The sequence below is a fragment of the Pseudochaenichthys georgianus genome, chromosome 19 (assembly GCF_902827115.2).
Source record: "Pseudochaenichthys georgianus chromosome 19, fPseGeo1.2, whole genome shotgun sequence".
In the NCBI taxonomy this organism is placed as follows: domain Eukaryota; kingdom Metazoa; phylum Chordata; class Actinopteri; order Perciformes; family Channichthyidae; genus Pseudochaenichthys; species Pseudochaenichthys georgianus.
The window spans coordinates 7,994,801-8,013,134 of record NC_047521.1 but is presented as its reverse complement, the minus strand read 5'-3'; the positions used below and the strand labels follow the sequence as shown (position 1 = coordinate 8,013,134).

General features: G+C 40.5%; 1 protein-coding gene across 1 annotated transcript in view; it reads right to left on the bottom strand.

The window, feature by feature from the left end:
* Nucleotides 1–18,334, bottom strand: part of LOC117465060 (corticotropin-releasing factor receptor 1-like) — a 118,404-nt gene that overhangs the window by 29,221 nt on the left and 70,849 nt on the right. The window contains exons 5-6 of the mRNA XM_034107929.2: nt 10,130–10,215; nt 81–187 (exon numbers count right to left, since the gene is read on the bottom strand). Coding sequence (XP_033963820.1) covers nt 81–187; nt 10,130–10,215 — 193 coding nt within the window. The remainder of the gene's footprint in view (nt 1–80; nt 188–10,129; nt 10,216–18,334) is intronic.

The window sequence follows — 18,334 nt, the reverse complement described above, 5'->3', positions numbered from 1 at the left end:
CGGGAATACTGACGTTTCTGTCACATCAAAGATGTCTTTAGGATTATCAGCGGACTGGTGGCAGTGGGACCAACACTTACCTCAGACCCAAGAAGAGGAAGAAGGCAACCAGCAGAGCCACCATGGAGACGCAGTGACCCAGGAAGTTGATGATCACAGCTATCTGGTAGTGCATCTTGCCTTTTTTCTGCAGGGAGAGAAGAAACACAGCTTGAGTCTTTTGGGGTATTTCTGTTTTACAGAAACAATATTCTCAGGATAAGAGAAGAGACTTCAAAGACTGAAAATTACTTTTTCATCTATTTCTGTTCCTAAAGAGTGGACCCTGCTGTGGTTTTAAACACAGGCGGATTTAGAAACTTTTAAGATTAGAAATGTGTTACATTTCAAGCTCCGAGCTCGATTTCCATTACATTAGTAATAACTTCACTGTCTATATTGTGTAATAGATCATATAAATAGGCCACTCAAATATTCTAATGTGAAATAGTAGCTAGAAAATGGCCCCCTAGACTGACATGTTCAGTAATAGACCCCCCACCTGAAGTGTGTATTCAACTTGTGTCTTAGTGGTTGCTTTGTACTTATTGGAGACTTTAATTAATTTGTTATCACCAGTTGGATTCCTTGGGTTCCATGGGTTTGCATAGAGCTGGGGAAATAATCTTTTTCTACTTCTTAGACTTGGAATAATCTGCATCGCGTACTATATCAATCTACTCCATGTGATAAATCCATGAACCGGAGAAATGCAACTGTGTGTTTGAGCTGGATTGAGTCTCCTCCTTGTGTTTGATGATTTGATTTCCTGATTGTTGTGTGTTATTTGTATTTAGACTGTTACTGCTGTGCTGCTTGGGCCTGAACTCCCTTAGGAAAAATAGATTCCCATCTCAAGGGACTTCTTAGTCAAATAAACATTAAAGTTAAAAGTGGTCATTTTATGGTCACTTTACATGTATTTCTTGTTCTTTGCGTGACTGCTTTTACTCTTTTCTCTTGTGCTTGTCTCTTTGTTGTCGTTGTGTATCTCTTAAAAGTCTTTGTGGTGGTTTTTCGTCTCTTTAATATCTATTTTGTCTTTTTTTGGTTGTTTCTTTCGTATTTTATGGTTGGTTTGTGCATCTCTATGGTCGCTCTGTGTCTCTTGGGGCTTGTTTTGCGTCTCTTTATGGTCGTTTTTTTAATCTCTTTGTTGATTTTCCTATTACAAAAGATAAGAGCACACGCTCACATACATTATCCACATTTCTGGCACTGCTGCTGTCTCTGAAGGTTTTACATAGAACACAACTTCCTAGGAATTGGAGCTAAAGAAATCTCCCTGCGACTCAGATAGCCATTGTGATCGGATTTCCCCCACACTACCAACAGTCATCTGTGATGTAAATGGATTTACATAACCTAGTGTCTACACCCAGATTACATTTGGACATGTTTAATCCCTGCCCCCCCACCCTGCAACAAATTCTCCCATTCGCTTTATTTTGTACATCTTTCACCCTTTCACTGATATTTAGTAGAAAAATGGCTTGGTATTAACACTGTATCATTAATTGTTCCATTGGATATCATCATTGCACATCGATCTCTGTATAACCTTAGATATTTGTGGAATTGAAAAACAAGTCTTCATACTAAAACAAGAAAATAGGTTATTTATTCCTTTTAAAAAGAATCACATGACCGTTACAAAATCAGTCATATTTCCCATCTGCCACCTCTGTGGATAGGGTTTGACTGATTTTGGCAAAACACTGGGTTGTGGTTACGGAAATATTGCGGTCATGCTTAATGCTTTTCGACAGAATAATCCTGCACTCTCTCCGAATGCGAAATAAATTAAAGGATTTGTATGGATTTTGTTCAAGTCTGTTTCAATACACTTCTCACTTGTCATATGAGGCTACTATAACAACTTCAAAAAGTGATTGGCAAGATACAAGGAACTGAGGAATGATTCTTAGAAGTCTTTTATTTTAGAAGTCCTATTTCATGACAGTTTATGCATCCACTTCGACACAATTCAGAATATTTTTTTCATTTTGAATCCATTATATTTATCGGACAGCTTAAGTTACACTAGAAATCAAGATTTCACAGACAAATAACTTTTCAAATATGATTAACTGTGAAAAAATCTGTCTAGCAAGCAGTGTGTATAAGCTACGTTATAATTGTGTTGATTTGTGAATTTGAAAAAACAATTCAGCCACTATTTTTCTAAGATGTTGGTTCAATGTCATGGTTTCAGCCTTTTATGTGTGACAAATTGCTGCGATTCCTCATCTTAAATGAAAGTAAACTGAATAGTACTGAAGTTTGTGACACTAAACAGGAAATCTCCCCCCCTTGGGTGTAACAAATTGTATATATTAGTAGTGCAGTGTGCTTTAGTGTGCTTTGTAGATGTCCAGAGATAAGGAATGGAATTAATAACGATACAAACATTTCTTTATCTGTGTTGGTCTTCATAAAGAGATTAAGGCGGCAGTTGTTATTTAAATATGTCAGAGCTGGAATACACTAACCCCCTAAACCAGGGGTGGGGAACCTCCGGCCTCCGGGCCGTATACGGCCCGCGAGACAATTTGGTACGGCCCTCGATGTCATTTATAAACACACGCAAAAAATTAAAAAATGAAAGAAATCTAGACCGCAAACAAATTAAACAAGCGAGTGCCTGTTTTTCCTGGCCAAGGTCAGGGTCCTTGAACACAACACGAGCCTAACGTGTCATCACGTGGTATATGTCTCGACTGACAGGGGTGCAGTTCTGACGGAGAGCACCAGAACGCCACTCCAGCACTTCAGAAATTGCAGTACCGATAAGTCCATACACATGCCGCAGTTTCTGCGTGTCTGTGTCTTTAGTTGAAAGCCCAGTGGCGATCTGCTCATCTGTCATACTGATCAGACAGTCAATAACTGTGTTGTTATCATTAGCATCTGGTTAGCTAGCTATGCTAACGAATATAAGAAGCTTTTTCTACAACCAGTGAGGTAAAGGCACATCTTTATATGATCATTATAGTTATAAAAAAAATAAGAGAATAAAGTAAACAGGTATAAAATACTATATGACAGTTATTAATAAAGAAGAATACCGTTTGAAAGGGGAGTGATTTGTCAAATATCCATAAATTAAAAGAAAATCTGCTTACAGTTGTGTTTGGGTGTTGAGAGATGTGTCCATAGATCTCCTAATGTTGCTCTCAAAGTGCACCAGGTTGATGCTTTTAACTTCAACATTTAAAAAAAATCTTCCCAGGGGAGCACGCCACACCCTGCACGTGCATGCATACGTGAGTCATGGTGAGATATCTGGATTAAGAGGTTGCTTTTTCTTTGCACAGAATGAAATGAATGGGCTGTGATTTTAGTTTTTTTAAGCAGAGGTCAATAACTTGTACGGCCCTCTGAGGATATTGTAAAAATTGAAATGGCCCTTGAGAGGAAAAAGGTTCCCCACCCCTGCCCTAAACGCACCAGGAGCGTCTGCGCCACGCTGCGCTGCGGCTGCGCCACGCTGCGACCTCCTCCTGCGACCTAACACACCAGGCGTGTTTCAAAACGTTGCGGAAGCGGAGCGTCGTGTGTGCAGCCTCGCAGTTGTTGTTGATTTTGGAATATTTCCTGGACATTTGTACTTCTACAAGTAAGTAGGCTACGTAGTTAAATGGTTTATGTTTGTGTCTGTTTAAATCGTGTTTATTGTTGTTATTTCCTATGTTGTTGTGTTGTAGACTACAGACACAGTTAATAATAATTGTAATATTCCAGTTATAAACGACATGAATCAAAGATGTGTTGCTGTATTTTAGTGGTAAAAAAATATGCATTCATCATCATAATTATTCTATACATATATAATTTACAGTGCCTGTAAACCGGAGGAGAAGGAGCCGGTTTTGGGTGCACCCCCTCAACCAGCAAAGCAGACAACAAGGTGATTTTGCTCACTTCCTGCCTGCGCCGCGCTGCGCCGCGTCAAAAATAGGATTCATCCTATATTTTAGAAATTCCTTGCGGCGAGGAGCTTCTGGGACGCTTCGAGCGTCTGGTGGAATAGCGTCTGGTGGAATAGCACCCATTGAGTGGCCGCGATCTTTGCGAACGCCGCGGCGCGGCCGTAACGCAGCGCAGACGCTCTTGGTGCGTTTAGGGGGTAACGGCCCGTCCACACAACAGCGTCGACAGCTTCAATCTGCCCATTCACTTTGAATGGGGTGACGTCACGTTCAGTGTTGCCAACTCCATAGTAAGGAAAGTAGCTATTGGCTGTCCAGAGATGGGGTCGTTACTAAAAAAAAGTAATATATTACATATTACATATTACTTTAAAAAAAAGTAATATATTACACTACTTCGTTACTCTCTACATAAAGTAATTCGTTACTTTACTCGTTACTTTACTCGTTACTTTACTCGCAGGGCCGGCCCGCCCCTCCCTGCAGGCAGATCACGCAGACTGCTAAAGTTTCAAATGTTCTCTTTAGTTCAGTTTCCATTGTCGCATAAGACTGATCCAGATAGCTCCTGAATGTTTTCCTATCTGACCGTGGCTGTCCTCTGTCTCCTGCTATCTGTATATTTTGCGCAGTCTAACTCTGCTCACGCTGTTGCGTCAGCGTGTTCTCCTGCGTGTTGGCCATGTGTTGCACTGGAGCCAGACTGGAGCACACCGCAAAGACTTCAGCCGAGCACGTACGAACTGCGCATGCGTGAGTGGCAATAACTCTCCTTACCAGCAAGTGGCGGTAGTGTGTATTCATCATTCAAAACAGGCAACAACCGGAAAACAGAGAAGAAGAACAGACTACGTGTGTGATATAAATAAACAACAGCTATGTGCGTTAGCTTCACCTTAGCATGTGTTCTTTGCAGGTGTTTGTTGAGGTTTGATTATGACTGATTTTAGAAAGTAACGAAGTAACGCGTGTCGGGGCAATGTTAGTAACTGTAGTGTGATTACTGAATTATAAAAGTAGCGCATTACACTACTCCGGTACCGACAAAGTAATATAATTACAGTATAATTACAACTCTGCGGCTGTCCGAAAAGTCGCCAGAAGTCGCTAAATGATGTCATCGCCTATTTTGCATATCATGTAATGGCGGCTGTAGGAGAGAGCATGGTAGAGGGTAGTACAAAAAACTTTCCCAACCCTTCAAGGATCAAAACTTGAAACCACCGGAGATAAATCCAGACGACAGTAGATCAGAAATGTCTCTATTCTGCAAGGTACAATTACTTTTTTGCTTCCCCGTCTTACTCTGACGGAGCGTCCACACTACAGCTTCAAAAATAGCTTGGAGCTGGGCGTGTCTGGAGCTTGGGGATTTTATTCAAGCAACACGACCAACAACCAATCACATGAATCTCCCGCCCCCGACATACAGAGCAAAAACCCCCGGGGATTTTATGGGAGCAATATATATATATATATAAACTCCCCAAACAGGCGAAAACCTACCAGTTTCCCCCCCTGTCTCTGCCACCTCCCTCCATGCCTGGTTCCTCCGGTTTGTATCCCGGTAGGTGAAGAGGGTCTGGTCATACAAAACCGGGTGATTTGCTACGGCGATAGTTAGTTTCTCCTCCGACTTTTTTTGAAATATAGAAATGAACGGCGGGATATCTCTCCCAGCTTAGACGCGGTTTGATTGGCTACGGCTTGAGCTGTCAGATTTTGGGAAACGGGATTTGATTGGCTGGCGCTGGCTACTCCGGCGTCAGAAGTTGAACATTGTTCAACTTCTGACGCCGGAGATGGCGGAGACGGACCGCTCTGCTACCCACAATTCAGTTCGGCGAAAAAGCGAGGCTACGTGACGTCACCCCATTGAAAGTGAATGGGCAGATTGGAGTTTTCGACGCTGTCGACGCTGTAGTGTAGACGGGCCGTTAAGCAGAACATAACTCAGAATTTATTATAGTGTGAAAGTGAGTGAAGAAACATTTACATTTAAATCCCGCTCAAAACCAGGACGGCTTGGCAGTTGGCGCATGCGCAATTCATTTGCAGTCTCGACGCGGGGGAGTGTGGTTGTCTCCTCTCTGCTCTGACTGCAGCAGCAGCTCTGACTGCAGCAGCAGCTCTGACTGCAGCAGCAGCTCTGCTGCGGCCAGGCAACTGTCAGTCTGAGCGCCTGTGAGTACTATGGGAGGGAGGCGGGGCTCACGGCAGCACCCGCGGCTCGTTAACTGCAGAACAATACGTGAGTCTCCAAACACCAGAAAAGTCCCTAATAACACCATTATAAATCGTTAGATTAGTCGTTAGTCGCTTTTGACACAAATAAGTAGCCGGAGGGTTTGGAAAGCCGCCAAATTTAACGATAAAATCGCCAAGTTGGCAACACTGGTCACGTTGCCTCGCTTTTTCGCCGAACTGAATTGTGGGTAGCATAGCGGTCCGTCTCCGCCGTCAGAAGTTGAACAATGTTCACGCCGGAGTAGCCAGCGCCAGCCAATCAAATCCCGTTTCGGAAAATCTGACAGCTCAAGCCGTAGCCAATCAAACCGCGTCTAAGCTGGGAGAGATATCCCGCCGTTCATTTCTATATTTCAAAAAAAGTTGGAGGAGAAACTAATTATCGCTGTAGCAAATCACCCGGTTTTGTATGACCAGACCCTCTTCACCTACCGGGATACAAACCGGAGGAACCAGGCATGGAGGGAGGTGGCAGAGACAGGGGGGGAAACTGGTAGGTTATAGGTTATTGTGCATGTTAATGGGCTGCAAAGGCCAAAATCACTAAGTTCCCACCAGAGGGAGTTTCTTTCCCACACACATGATTTCTGGGTAGTTGTTGTGTTTTATTTTGCATGTAGACAATGTGATTTGAGTGAAATTTCTGAGGAATCTGACTAACCCAATCCAACCAAATAGAGTTGCTTGTTTATAGCATTGCGATCCACAGTCCACAAAATGAGGCTATAGTTGGAATTCGACAAATCACGTGGGTATTCCTGTCCTGGGAGTTCCATATTGTGTATTGTCCCAGTAGTTCAAACTAAATAAAACTACTGACATGTCCCTCTGCTGCAGCATAATGCATTTTTTTACCAAACAAGGAATGTAGATTTTGTCTTACAGCTGAATCACGCTATAAAAGGATCCTTTCAAGGGTAGTATGACAGGAGGGTGATTACAATGATTAGTGACTACACTTTGAATGAATTCAATATGAGCGAGGCTGTTGTAATATAGACCAGAAAAGAGAAAATGTGAGTCAGTCCTTTAAGAGACACTGCAAGACTGGCTAACACATCAGGACATAAATCAAGCCAACAGGAGGGTTACAAATGGATAGCAGGGCTCAGAGAGGAGGGGGTGGACAACAACAGGATAATATAAGACCCAACCTACCACTCGCCTCAGGTCTCGGAGAAAGTGTGTGGGCTACAAGAGTCAAACCTAAACCTGAATCCCTCTATTTCAGGGGTTTCAAACTCAATTTAATCACGGGCCACATCAGCATTATGGCTGCACTCAAAGGGCCGGTTGTAACTTATATATAAATATAAAATAATGTATTATTTTACATTATTGCCTCTGCATTGGATTATTATCTGATAGGGTAGTAACTTCATGATTAACTACGTCTGAAATCAGAAGCCTAGGGCAAATAATTGCAATTCTCTTCAGTGAGAATGTCACAAAATGATTTAAAAAGAAAAGCTGGAAAAAAAAAATAAAATCAAAAAACAGAAGTGACATTTAAAAAAAAAGTAACATTTAAAAAAAAGAGTCAAATTCTGAGAAAAAAGTCTAATTTGAGGTGCATTCTGGGACATGTAGTTTATGGGCAACGTGCTTCTGTAAATCGTCATCTAACCGTATCATAAACATATTATCTTCGTTGCAAGCTCTTGGGGGACGCATGAAATGAAGTCGCGGGCCGGATTTGGCCCCCGGGCCTTGAGTTTGACACCCCTGCTCTATTTCCATGAGATACAACAAAGACACTTATCGTATATTTGAGAAAATAACCTTGAGACAGGCCTAAAAGGAAGAGAGGATATTTTTCCTTTTCCTCAAACTAACTTTCCATTAAGCCTTTGATCCATAGAGTTTCTCTTCCCAGCGGGACCGGTTCAATACAGGCTGAACTTTAAAGAGAGGCGTCCTCAACACCTCCCCTCCTGTTCTCCTACTGATGTCAATCACGCGAGCGCTGCCACCTGGTGATTTATTTCATGGCCGCAAAAAGAAAACAAATCAAACACATATTCAAAAAGGTCAGACAGTCCGTATCCATCTTCCGCAGATCGATTGGACATCAGGCCTAGAGTCTCTCTTGGAAAACACACAATGAAGAGCCGCGTTCCACAACATGTTTAAATGTCTGAAACTTTAACAACTGTACTGCATCTTGGGACCTGATTGACAAAAGACACAATACAGAAATAACTCTTACAAGAGAAATCAACATTTTGGAAAAGAAGCCTATATGCTTTTGTGTTAAGAGATAAATGAGAAAATCAATCATTCTCAAATCTGTTTAAATGAGTGTGAGCTAAAAGGCCATTAGAAACATTAGCATAAAGAAGAGAAGCAGGTTGAAGTTGTATACATAAGAATAAACACGTGACATACTGTATGGTACAGTGTGTTAATAGTGAGCTTTAGAGGTGTTTTTAGGGGTATTTTATTTACTTTCGCACTGCTTACAGTCCGCAGCTTAGTTAAGCTAAACTAAGCTAATCACTTCCTAGCTGCAGTTATATAGGCTAGGCTACTTAGCATACAGACAACAGAGTGTTATCAATCCTCTCTATCTATCTTTTCATTTGAACGCTGTGAACAATTACAAAGCGGTAAAACAGCTAGCTACTGAGTCTACTTATAATGACCTTAACTTTAGAAGATTTGTGTTACACATTGGTTAAGGACAGATAAAACAAATATTCTGACCTGCCAAATAGACATTGACAAAAGAGACTGTATGTCAAGCTAAATAATTGTACGTCCAGTTGCTGGAAATGCTACAGTACTAGATGAAGTGAATTATTAGTCAAAAGATGTTCCCTTTTAAAAGCATTATTTACTTGTGTTGAGTTACGTTTGATAGAAATCTAAGCGGCCAGCTGCTTTAGGAAACAACTCAGCACTTTTTACATTTCTATTTTTTTCTTTTTGATTTATGTTTTCAATGTAACAAACATGGCAAGATGATTTAGAAAAGTATTGAATTACGGACTAACTGATACTGGTTTGGATCTTATCATGTTTATAAGAGATGAGCTATATAGCATATTACCGGCATAACCTTTTAAGTGCAGCTCAAGGAGATATAAATTGGATTGAAATGGGGGAAAGGAAAACACAATAGAGCCTATTGAACCAGGGTAACAATGTTGATGGAAACTCAACTGTTGCATATTCAGCTCAGTCTCAGCAGATGGCCAGGTCAGGCAAAACAAACATGTTGTGTCACATCTTTCCATCATGTCATTTTACATTTCACTTCCATCAACTCAAATGTCTACTTGTCACAGCCTAATTTGGGTTAGCGTGTTCTGTCTGAGGGCTTTGGGGAAGGGTTATTACAAGAACATCTAATCACCACATCTGCACATCACAGAACACCATGCAGGTGGAGGCTGAGAGCACGCAACAACCCCTGGTGAATGGATAACAAACTGGAGCACAGCAGGTCCTACAATGCAGCATGCTGTTGCTTTCAACCAAAGCCAACCCATTGTGTTTTCTTGCTCTCATCGCCAGAGGACAATGCTGTTTAGAACAATCACATTTCCGTCAAAAGAGAAATAGCTGCAGGTTGATTAGCAGATTATATATTTATAAAACCCGACAAGATGACATTAAAGCTGCAGCGCTTGTTACATGCAGAACATTCTTTTCGCTCCTGAAGCCTGCTGGGGATGCTTGTGGGCATTTCATAGTAGCCATGGTAGTTGGGATCTAAAGGCTGCAGGCTCTGAGGAACCTAACCTGGAATCTATATTTACTATAAATAAGCTCCGAGCAAACCTGCAGCATTCGTCTTCCCCTGCTAACCTCGCCTTTGTTGTTGGTTTTTGATTATGTTTCATGCTGCATGAAAAGCTTCATTAATCAACACATGCACACAAACAACACACGCTCGGACCTCTTACCTCCTCGTGGAGTATGGCCTTACACATGGAATAGTTCCCCTTCAGCGCCCATGTCCCGTTTGCAAGACATTTCTTGTAGACGTTATCTGTACAGAGAGCAAGAGAAGAAAAAAACTATGGTTATAGAATTATTTTTAAATATAATTTTCTATATTGTGCAAACATTATCAACATATTACAGACATTATCACTCCCCCTCATGGGAAACATGATTAGTTTTATTTTATTTTTAAGTGAATACTTGTGTGTTGGTGTTGTATCCCTGGACATGGACAGCATGTGAATTATTGCACGATTATTAGTGGCACCGTGACCTTTTCTTTCATTTTGAGACTAATAGGTAGAGATATCATTAGAGGTATCTCACAAGCTGTGAGTTTTCACACGTTCTCTGTCAACAGTCTACCACCCTCTGCCAAAGCGTAGTTATCTTTCCTTACATTTTGACCCCCGCTTTTTTAATGCAAATGACCTGCATACAATCTGCATTTTTTACTGTTTTACATAAAACTGGTTTTCCTTCAGTCCTGCTGTTCATATGCAATGAGCAAATACAATTTTATTGCAAGCTGTGACGAAATTAGAAAGCATATTCTTCACAATTTCAATCTGTTAAATCAAAAGAAATACTCAGACTGGAGACGAGACAGAGTGACCCAGTGATTACTTTCTATATAAAAAACACCATTTCTGCATATTGCCGGGTAATGAACCCAAGTAGTAGCAGGGGGTCGGCCGCTTGCTCTATCACAGCAAACATTTCTGGCTGCAATCTCGAGCCAAAAATAAAGTAATCTCTAGCAAATGTTACGTTTATTATTTTGTTAAGATGAAGGAAATGGAATCGTCAAGTGGGACCCTGTAGAGTTGAAATACTGCAGTGAGGCAATTTCAAGTTGAAAGGGGAGATACATATTTTACATTCGATATTTATTTTGACATCAGCAGATGTCTGCAGGTGAGGCTGCTGGATGGAACAGCCTGGAAGCTTGCGGTTGCATTAATTTAAAAATGATTGAAGTTGTGGTGCTCACCATAAATTGATGTAAACAAGTTGAAATATAAAAACATAAATGGAGGATTGTTTACTTCTCCAGGAAATGCTTTCTGTCATTTCCGAGACAGTCAGCTGCAGCGGGAGCACCTACCAATGTGTCAGACCGTTAAAACCTTCTACCGTAACAAAGCATTTTTCACTCAATAATATGGACAGATCTGACCCTGATCTCAACACGGGGGTGACTCGGGTCATTATAAACCTTTCCCAGTGACAGATTTAAGAACTGGGTGCAGAAAGTGAAGTTTGCTGAGCAGTCACGGACACGGTTAAAGCTACATTGGTTTACTCGGCAATAGGAAAGCTGTCAACATCCATAAATAATGAGACATAACATCAATAAAATGAAGTGCTTGTTGCTTCTATTTTGGGGGACGGTTTTGCTCTCAGGTTACATCAACCAAACGTTTGTAAATATCTATACCGTCTACACTTTAATAACCTTGGTCCATATCCCTGAATTACGGTCCACATATTAGTGCTTATTATAGATATAGAATATAGAAGGGATGAAACCCTCCGGTTCTATATATTGAATGGTCACACATGCAGAGCACACAGCACACACAGTGAATGCTGGCCTCTGCATTTAACCCATGCTAGTAGTAGGAGCAGTATTAACGGCTCTTCGGAAGGAGAACTCACCAATGTTAAAACGGTTATATACAGCATTTTTATAATCAATATGGTTTATATGACTATATAATTTTAACCCGCTTCTGCAGTTCCCCTTAGCTTAAGGGCGCGTTATATCATTTTTCAGCTAATTGCTTTGATTTGTTTTGGTGAAATCGGATATTATTTTAGTGTAAGAGCAAACATTTGTATACATTTTGAAGCAGAAATTATTTAAAGAGGACATCAAATTCACATTTCAGATTCATATTTGTATTTTGTGTATCTATTGACATGTCTCCATGCTCTAATGTTCAACAAGCTCTTTATTTCTCTCATACTGCCTGTGCTGCAGCACCTCTTTTCACCCTCTGTCTGAAACCAGAGCCCAGTCTGCTCTGATTGGTTAGCTGGCCGGCTCTGTTGTGATTGGTCAACCTCTTAGAGATATCCCGCCCCTTAGCCTATCACGTACAATGTGTTGGAGCGCTATCCACTAGAAGCACGAGTGTTACATGGTGATTATATCACAGAATAAAACAGAGGAGTCTAATTAAGCTTAGAAGAAAGTTGAATATGTCCAAAATAACGAAAACAAATTGGAAGTTGAATAATACCCAGAATGATTTGTCAACTGTTTAAAAGTTTGAATGGAGTTTCTAGCTCACAGCATAAATGAGTGGATAAAAATAAAACGTGAATGAAAAAGCCATTTGTTTTAATGCAAAGGTAGAAAATGTCTGAGAGTTCAGAAAAAGTATGAATAATATCCAGAATGTCATATGAGATAAACCTTTTGAAGGTTGTATGACGTTTGAACACATTCAGCTTTCACCACCAGCAAGCAAAATGGAGATAACTCCCAAACAAAACCGTGGACTTTAACATTATATCATCTCATAAACCATTTCTACAGATCAAAAAGGTGAAGCATGAATCTACAGCTCTTGCCGCCCATTGTTCGAACAATATTTGATGACCAAAAAACGACAGTATTCCCTCCATACTTAACCAACAGCTCATTCTAGTCAAAATAGCATATAATAAGTCTCAAAAGTAATAAGAAAATAATATGTATTCTTCCTTCTGGTTTACTGATTAACTCATTTCTTATTATAACACAAGAGGGACATTTTCAAAGTCCTCGAGAGATGAGCTCTGCACTATCTTAAAAGAGTATATGAAATGCGACCACATCAGTGTGGAGGTGGCCTGCGATGGAGGCTAATTTCTTTTTTTGCATGTTTAAATAATGAGAGATTCTGAGATGGGATTGGGTTGCCTGAGGGCAATAATGTGAAATGAGTGGGGTAAAAATAGCATGTTGACACTGGAAGGGGACTGTCATGCCCAATCAAGATTACCTCGTCTGTGATATTCCCTAAACCCCAAACGCAATATCCTAGAGAGCCTGAAATCTGTCCATGGAGAATTATGTCAAAGTCAACATTTCTCTCTGCACGGACATCTATAATCCAAGAATAAACATTTGTATTTAGTTCCTAATGGAGAAGATTCAATAGTACATTCCTCTATTTTGCTTTGTTTACTTGAGAAAATCTTAGTGTACTAGTACAAATCAGAGAGTTCCCATAATTCGCTGCTTTTATTGAAATCAAATTGACACAACAATGCATGAGTGGCTTCAGAAAGCAACCACAAACGAGACCGCACAGAGACATCACAGTCGAGGTGTTGTGTGAACGGTAGCGCCTTCAAATCAAGCGGTGTGACCTTGTAATAAATTCTTTCTGGCACTGGACCACACAGTGATTTATGGCCGCTAAACCGCTTCATAGAAATAGACCATATATGTCAAACATATCGCACCAAAGACTGAAAGTCATTGAAATCTTCATCTTTATGTTATAAGTTCAGTAAGAAGCAATTGATTAATTTATTTTACAAGTTTTACAGCTGAAGCAAAATAAGGTGGATGTCCTGCATAACTAGCTATCAGTGGTGGACGGTAACAAAGTATATTGACTTGAGTACATTCTTCCTCAGTATCTGCAGTTTACTTGCAAATTATGGGTAATTTATTACTTTTACTCAACTAAAAGACAGATTATATTTTTGGCTTCACTACATTTATATGAAGCCCCCCGTTAGTTATTACTTTAAAGCAGGGGTGTCAAACTCAAGGCCCGGGGGCCAAATCCGGCCCGCGACTTCATTTCATGCGGCCCCTCAAGAGCTTGCAACGAATATAATATGTTTATGATACGGTTAGATGACGATTTACAGAAGCACGTTGCCCATAAACTACATGTCCCAGAATGCACCTCAAATTAGACTTTTTTCTCAGAATTTGACTCTTTTTTTTTTTTAAATGTTACTTTTTTTTTAAATGTCACTTCTGTTTTTTGATATTTTTTTTTTCAGCTTTTCTTTTTAAATCATTTTGTGACATTCTCACTGAAGAGAATTGCAATTATTTGCCCTAGGCTTCTGATTTCAGTTAATCATGAAGTTACTACCCTATCAGAGGCAATAATGTAAAATAATACATTATTTTATATTTATATATAAGTTACAACCGGCCCTTTGAGTGCAGCCATAATGCTGACGTGGCCCGCGATTAAATTGAGTTTGACACCCCTGCTTTAAAGCATAGCTTTGAAGTCAGCAAATTAATTTACTTTTCATAAATGCATAAGGCTAGGCTACAGTTGAGTCCTACTTATATACAATATTTTCTTTGTCAGTAGTTTTCCAACAATATTGGGCTTTAACTTCTATGAAGCCTATGAGATACACAAATATATATATATAAAAATTAAACAATAATCAATTGACTTTCCCGGAAACAAGTTAATCCAAATATTACTTTTGTGATCAGGCAATTGACGGTCAGAATAAGTTGTCAAAAAGAATGCGCCTAATAATGTGGTGTACCGTGTTAAATAAGGTGAAACAACTATGTGGTTAGAAAACCAACCCCACAATTGTATTGTCTATATAACGCATTATGCTTTTGGGGGTTTTCCCTCCCCTGTAGTGTGTTATATAGGTTTTTGTGCATGTCAATATTCTGCAAAGGCTAAAATACCAAAGTTCCCTCCAAAGGGAGTTTCTCTCCTGTACAACCATAGTATAGTAACATCACCTAGTAACACTTGTGCTTCTATTGGCTAGCGCTCCCACACATTGTACGGGAAGGGACGGGGAATCTCTGAGCGGTTGATCAATCACAACAGAACCGGCCAGCTAACCAATCAGAGCAGATCAGAGTGGGCTCTGGTTTCAGACAGAGGGTGAAAAGAGGTGCTGCAGCACAGGCAGTATGAGAACAATACAAATATGAATCCTGAACATTTGCATAATATATAATAATAGATATTCCCAACATAAATCAAACGTGAAAATGGCTCCAATACCTTTCCGAAGTTCCATACTGCTATACGTACTTGAGTAGAGCCCAACAGTTAATTCACCAAGCAAGTTAACAAAGGAAATGTAAAAGTGTTGATCTAATCCTTTAACCCGCAAATGGGCAAACAGGTTGAATTATCTTTTTTGTAAAACACAATTCTAAATCGTTGCAGCACGACATGTTTAATTACATTGAAATACACATCGACCTTTCACTTTGACAGAAGAATGGTGATATACTGCTGAACTACCGTATACAAATAGACGGTATATACTTTGCCACTTTATGACTTAGAGTAAATGTCAAGAATGTCTCTGTCGTTTCTTCTGATCGTGTTTGCTGTCAGTATGCATGAGGGTGTTTTACAGCTGAAGCACGTTAAAGTGGATTTAACGCCCAGAGAACATAGTGGCAGTATTATATTTGCTGTTAGTTGTTTCCAGCTGCGTCGTAAAACAAAGCCTGTGACCTTTGTGGTTATAACATGTCAGAGGCAAAATGTTTGACAATTGAAAGCAGATCGGCTGGCTCCAAAGCGGATAATCACACCTTCTGAAGCTCAATACATATGAACACACTGTGGCTGCTTCGTTTCACCTGACCATCAACTGGAAACATGTTCATCTCGACACACCTGTAAAGTTTCGTGACTGCGGTGACAGGATCTGTCCACAGAAATATCAATATTTGTACTGAAAACCGCACACACACACACACACACACACACACACACACACCACACACACACACACACACACACACACACACACACACACACACACACACACACACACACACACACACACACACACACACACACCACACACACACACACACACATCACACACCACACACACACCACACACACACCACACACCACACACACACACACACACACACACACACACACACACACACCACACACACACACCCACACACACACACACACACACACACACACCCACCCCCCACCCACCCACAAGGTGGAAACACACTATCTCGGCTGGCAACAATTAGTTGTTTTAAGAGGTGTTATGCTGGAACAATTTCGTGGCGAACTGAACAACCACTGTGTACAGCTTTGTGAAGTCCTCCACAGAGACCTCCATCCGTCCAAGTATCCTTCCAATTTTACAATAAATATCAAACGACTTACAGTAAATCGACGCAAGAGGATAATGATTATTAATGCGCACTTGCTAGTGGAGCCCTTCCCACGTCCATTCGCGCTGTCTCGCTGTCTCGCAGACCCCATGCAGCAAGCAGGAACCCAGCTCACACTGCCCGCTCCTGCAGCGAGCTGCGCAACGTCCCGCCCACACGGCACCCAGACCCCACGCAGCATTCTCATCTGTCTGTCATTACTGGTGTCCTTTTCTGGTTGCTAACACCATTGTAACACATAATCACTGATGTTCCGCTGTAACGTGGTGGACTCAACAGAACAGAGTGGGCGAGCTGACCAATCAGAGCACAGTGGGCTCACAGGGAGGGGGGGGGGCAGGAGCTCCAACAAGCCGTGTAGGACAGAGTGAATACACATACAGAGATGCTGTATGAGAAACCAATGTCATTTTGGAAAAGTGCACAGTGTAAATCTATTCTCGTAGACCTCACAATGGAATTATGATCAGTAGAAAAGGCCATGACATGGGACCTTTAACATTAATGTTTACACATGGTTTAGAGCACACTGATTAGTGAGCCATCGAGGTGCAGGTAAGTCGTTCCCTTTGAAGACACATGTTTCCCCCCTGCCTCCAGTCTTGAATCTAAACTAACTGCGTCTCGGCTCCAGCTCTGTTTTTAACGAAGCAAATAACCTTCCTTTAATGATTGACCTGAGCTGACACCAAAACGTGACTTTCACTAAATGAACGAGATGAGGTCAGCGCTCGTTTGGTTCATTTGGGACGGGCGCCAGTTTCTAAAGGTTTCTTGGGTTTCTTTCTCTCTCACTTCAAAGTGCTCATGTCCCGGTAATGTTCATACATAAACATTCCCAGTAAGTGTTGCAGGACACCTCCCTCAGACTGCAGTGGCAGATATTAGCATTCTCCTGCAGTCTTCTTGCAGGTGTAGGGGAACGAGCCTCTGAGAGAATCGTAACATTTGCATTGGTGACGAGCTCAAGGTCCCTCAGACACGTCCTGGATTCATTTACTCTCTGCTACCAAACTGGTGATTTGCCAGGAGTCTATAAAAGCAGAGGACAGAGAGCATCCTTAGAAGGTGTTTTTTCAGGCTTGGCGAGTAACTGATTACATGTACTTGGATTACGTAATCAGGATACCAAACAAAGGTAACTGTACAGCTGCATAAAAGAAAGACATAATGAGATTACTGTAACATTTCTGTTGATTGGCGATTGCCAGCAGGATTACAATGTTACTAAAAAGAGCATATTTTGTAAAAGAATCTGATTGTATTTCTTCTTCTGTTATGTAGGCTAATGTAAATGTGAATCTATACGCCTACTGCCGGAATCTGCTTTATGGTTTTCACTTTCTTTGGTACATTTGTTCCTTTTTTAATTCAGTAGTTGAACTTATTTGTTTATAAAATAGTGCCTGAGCTTAATTTATTGTATTATGTATAAATAGATCAGATTTTATTTTGTTCTTTTATGGGTATAAAAAAGATGTGATATAGGTTTAATATTGATTTTATGTGTGTGTTTAATGGGTGTACAAATATTGGTGTTATTTGCTTGTAATAATGGTGAATTAAGGTGTAATATGGATGTTATGAGTGTCATATTGGTGCACTAATGGGGTAATAATGGTGTATTGTTGATTTAATATGTGTGTAATATGGGTTTAATAATATATTTTTCAAACTGTAGTATGTGCTCATGTGTTTCATCGTTGGTGTATAGGCCACTGCCTGAATATGCTTAATTAAAGGCAGGTTTACCCATAGATAACATCTAGAGAAGAGGACACATAATACTAAATATATTGTTTAATCTTTTCTTAGGTACATAATACACTAAAATAAAATACATTAAACACATTTTTACAGGTAACTACTATTTTTAACGGAATATATTTCTTAATGTAACCGTCCCCTGGTGGTTTCAATGTTGCAGGTTACATAACATAATGTTTAATTTCTGCTCAGTGACCAGCCATTGTTGCTTCTGAACTGTGCCAGG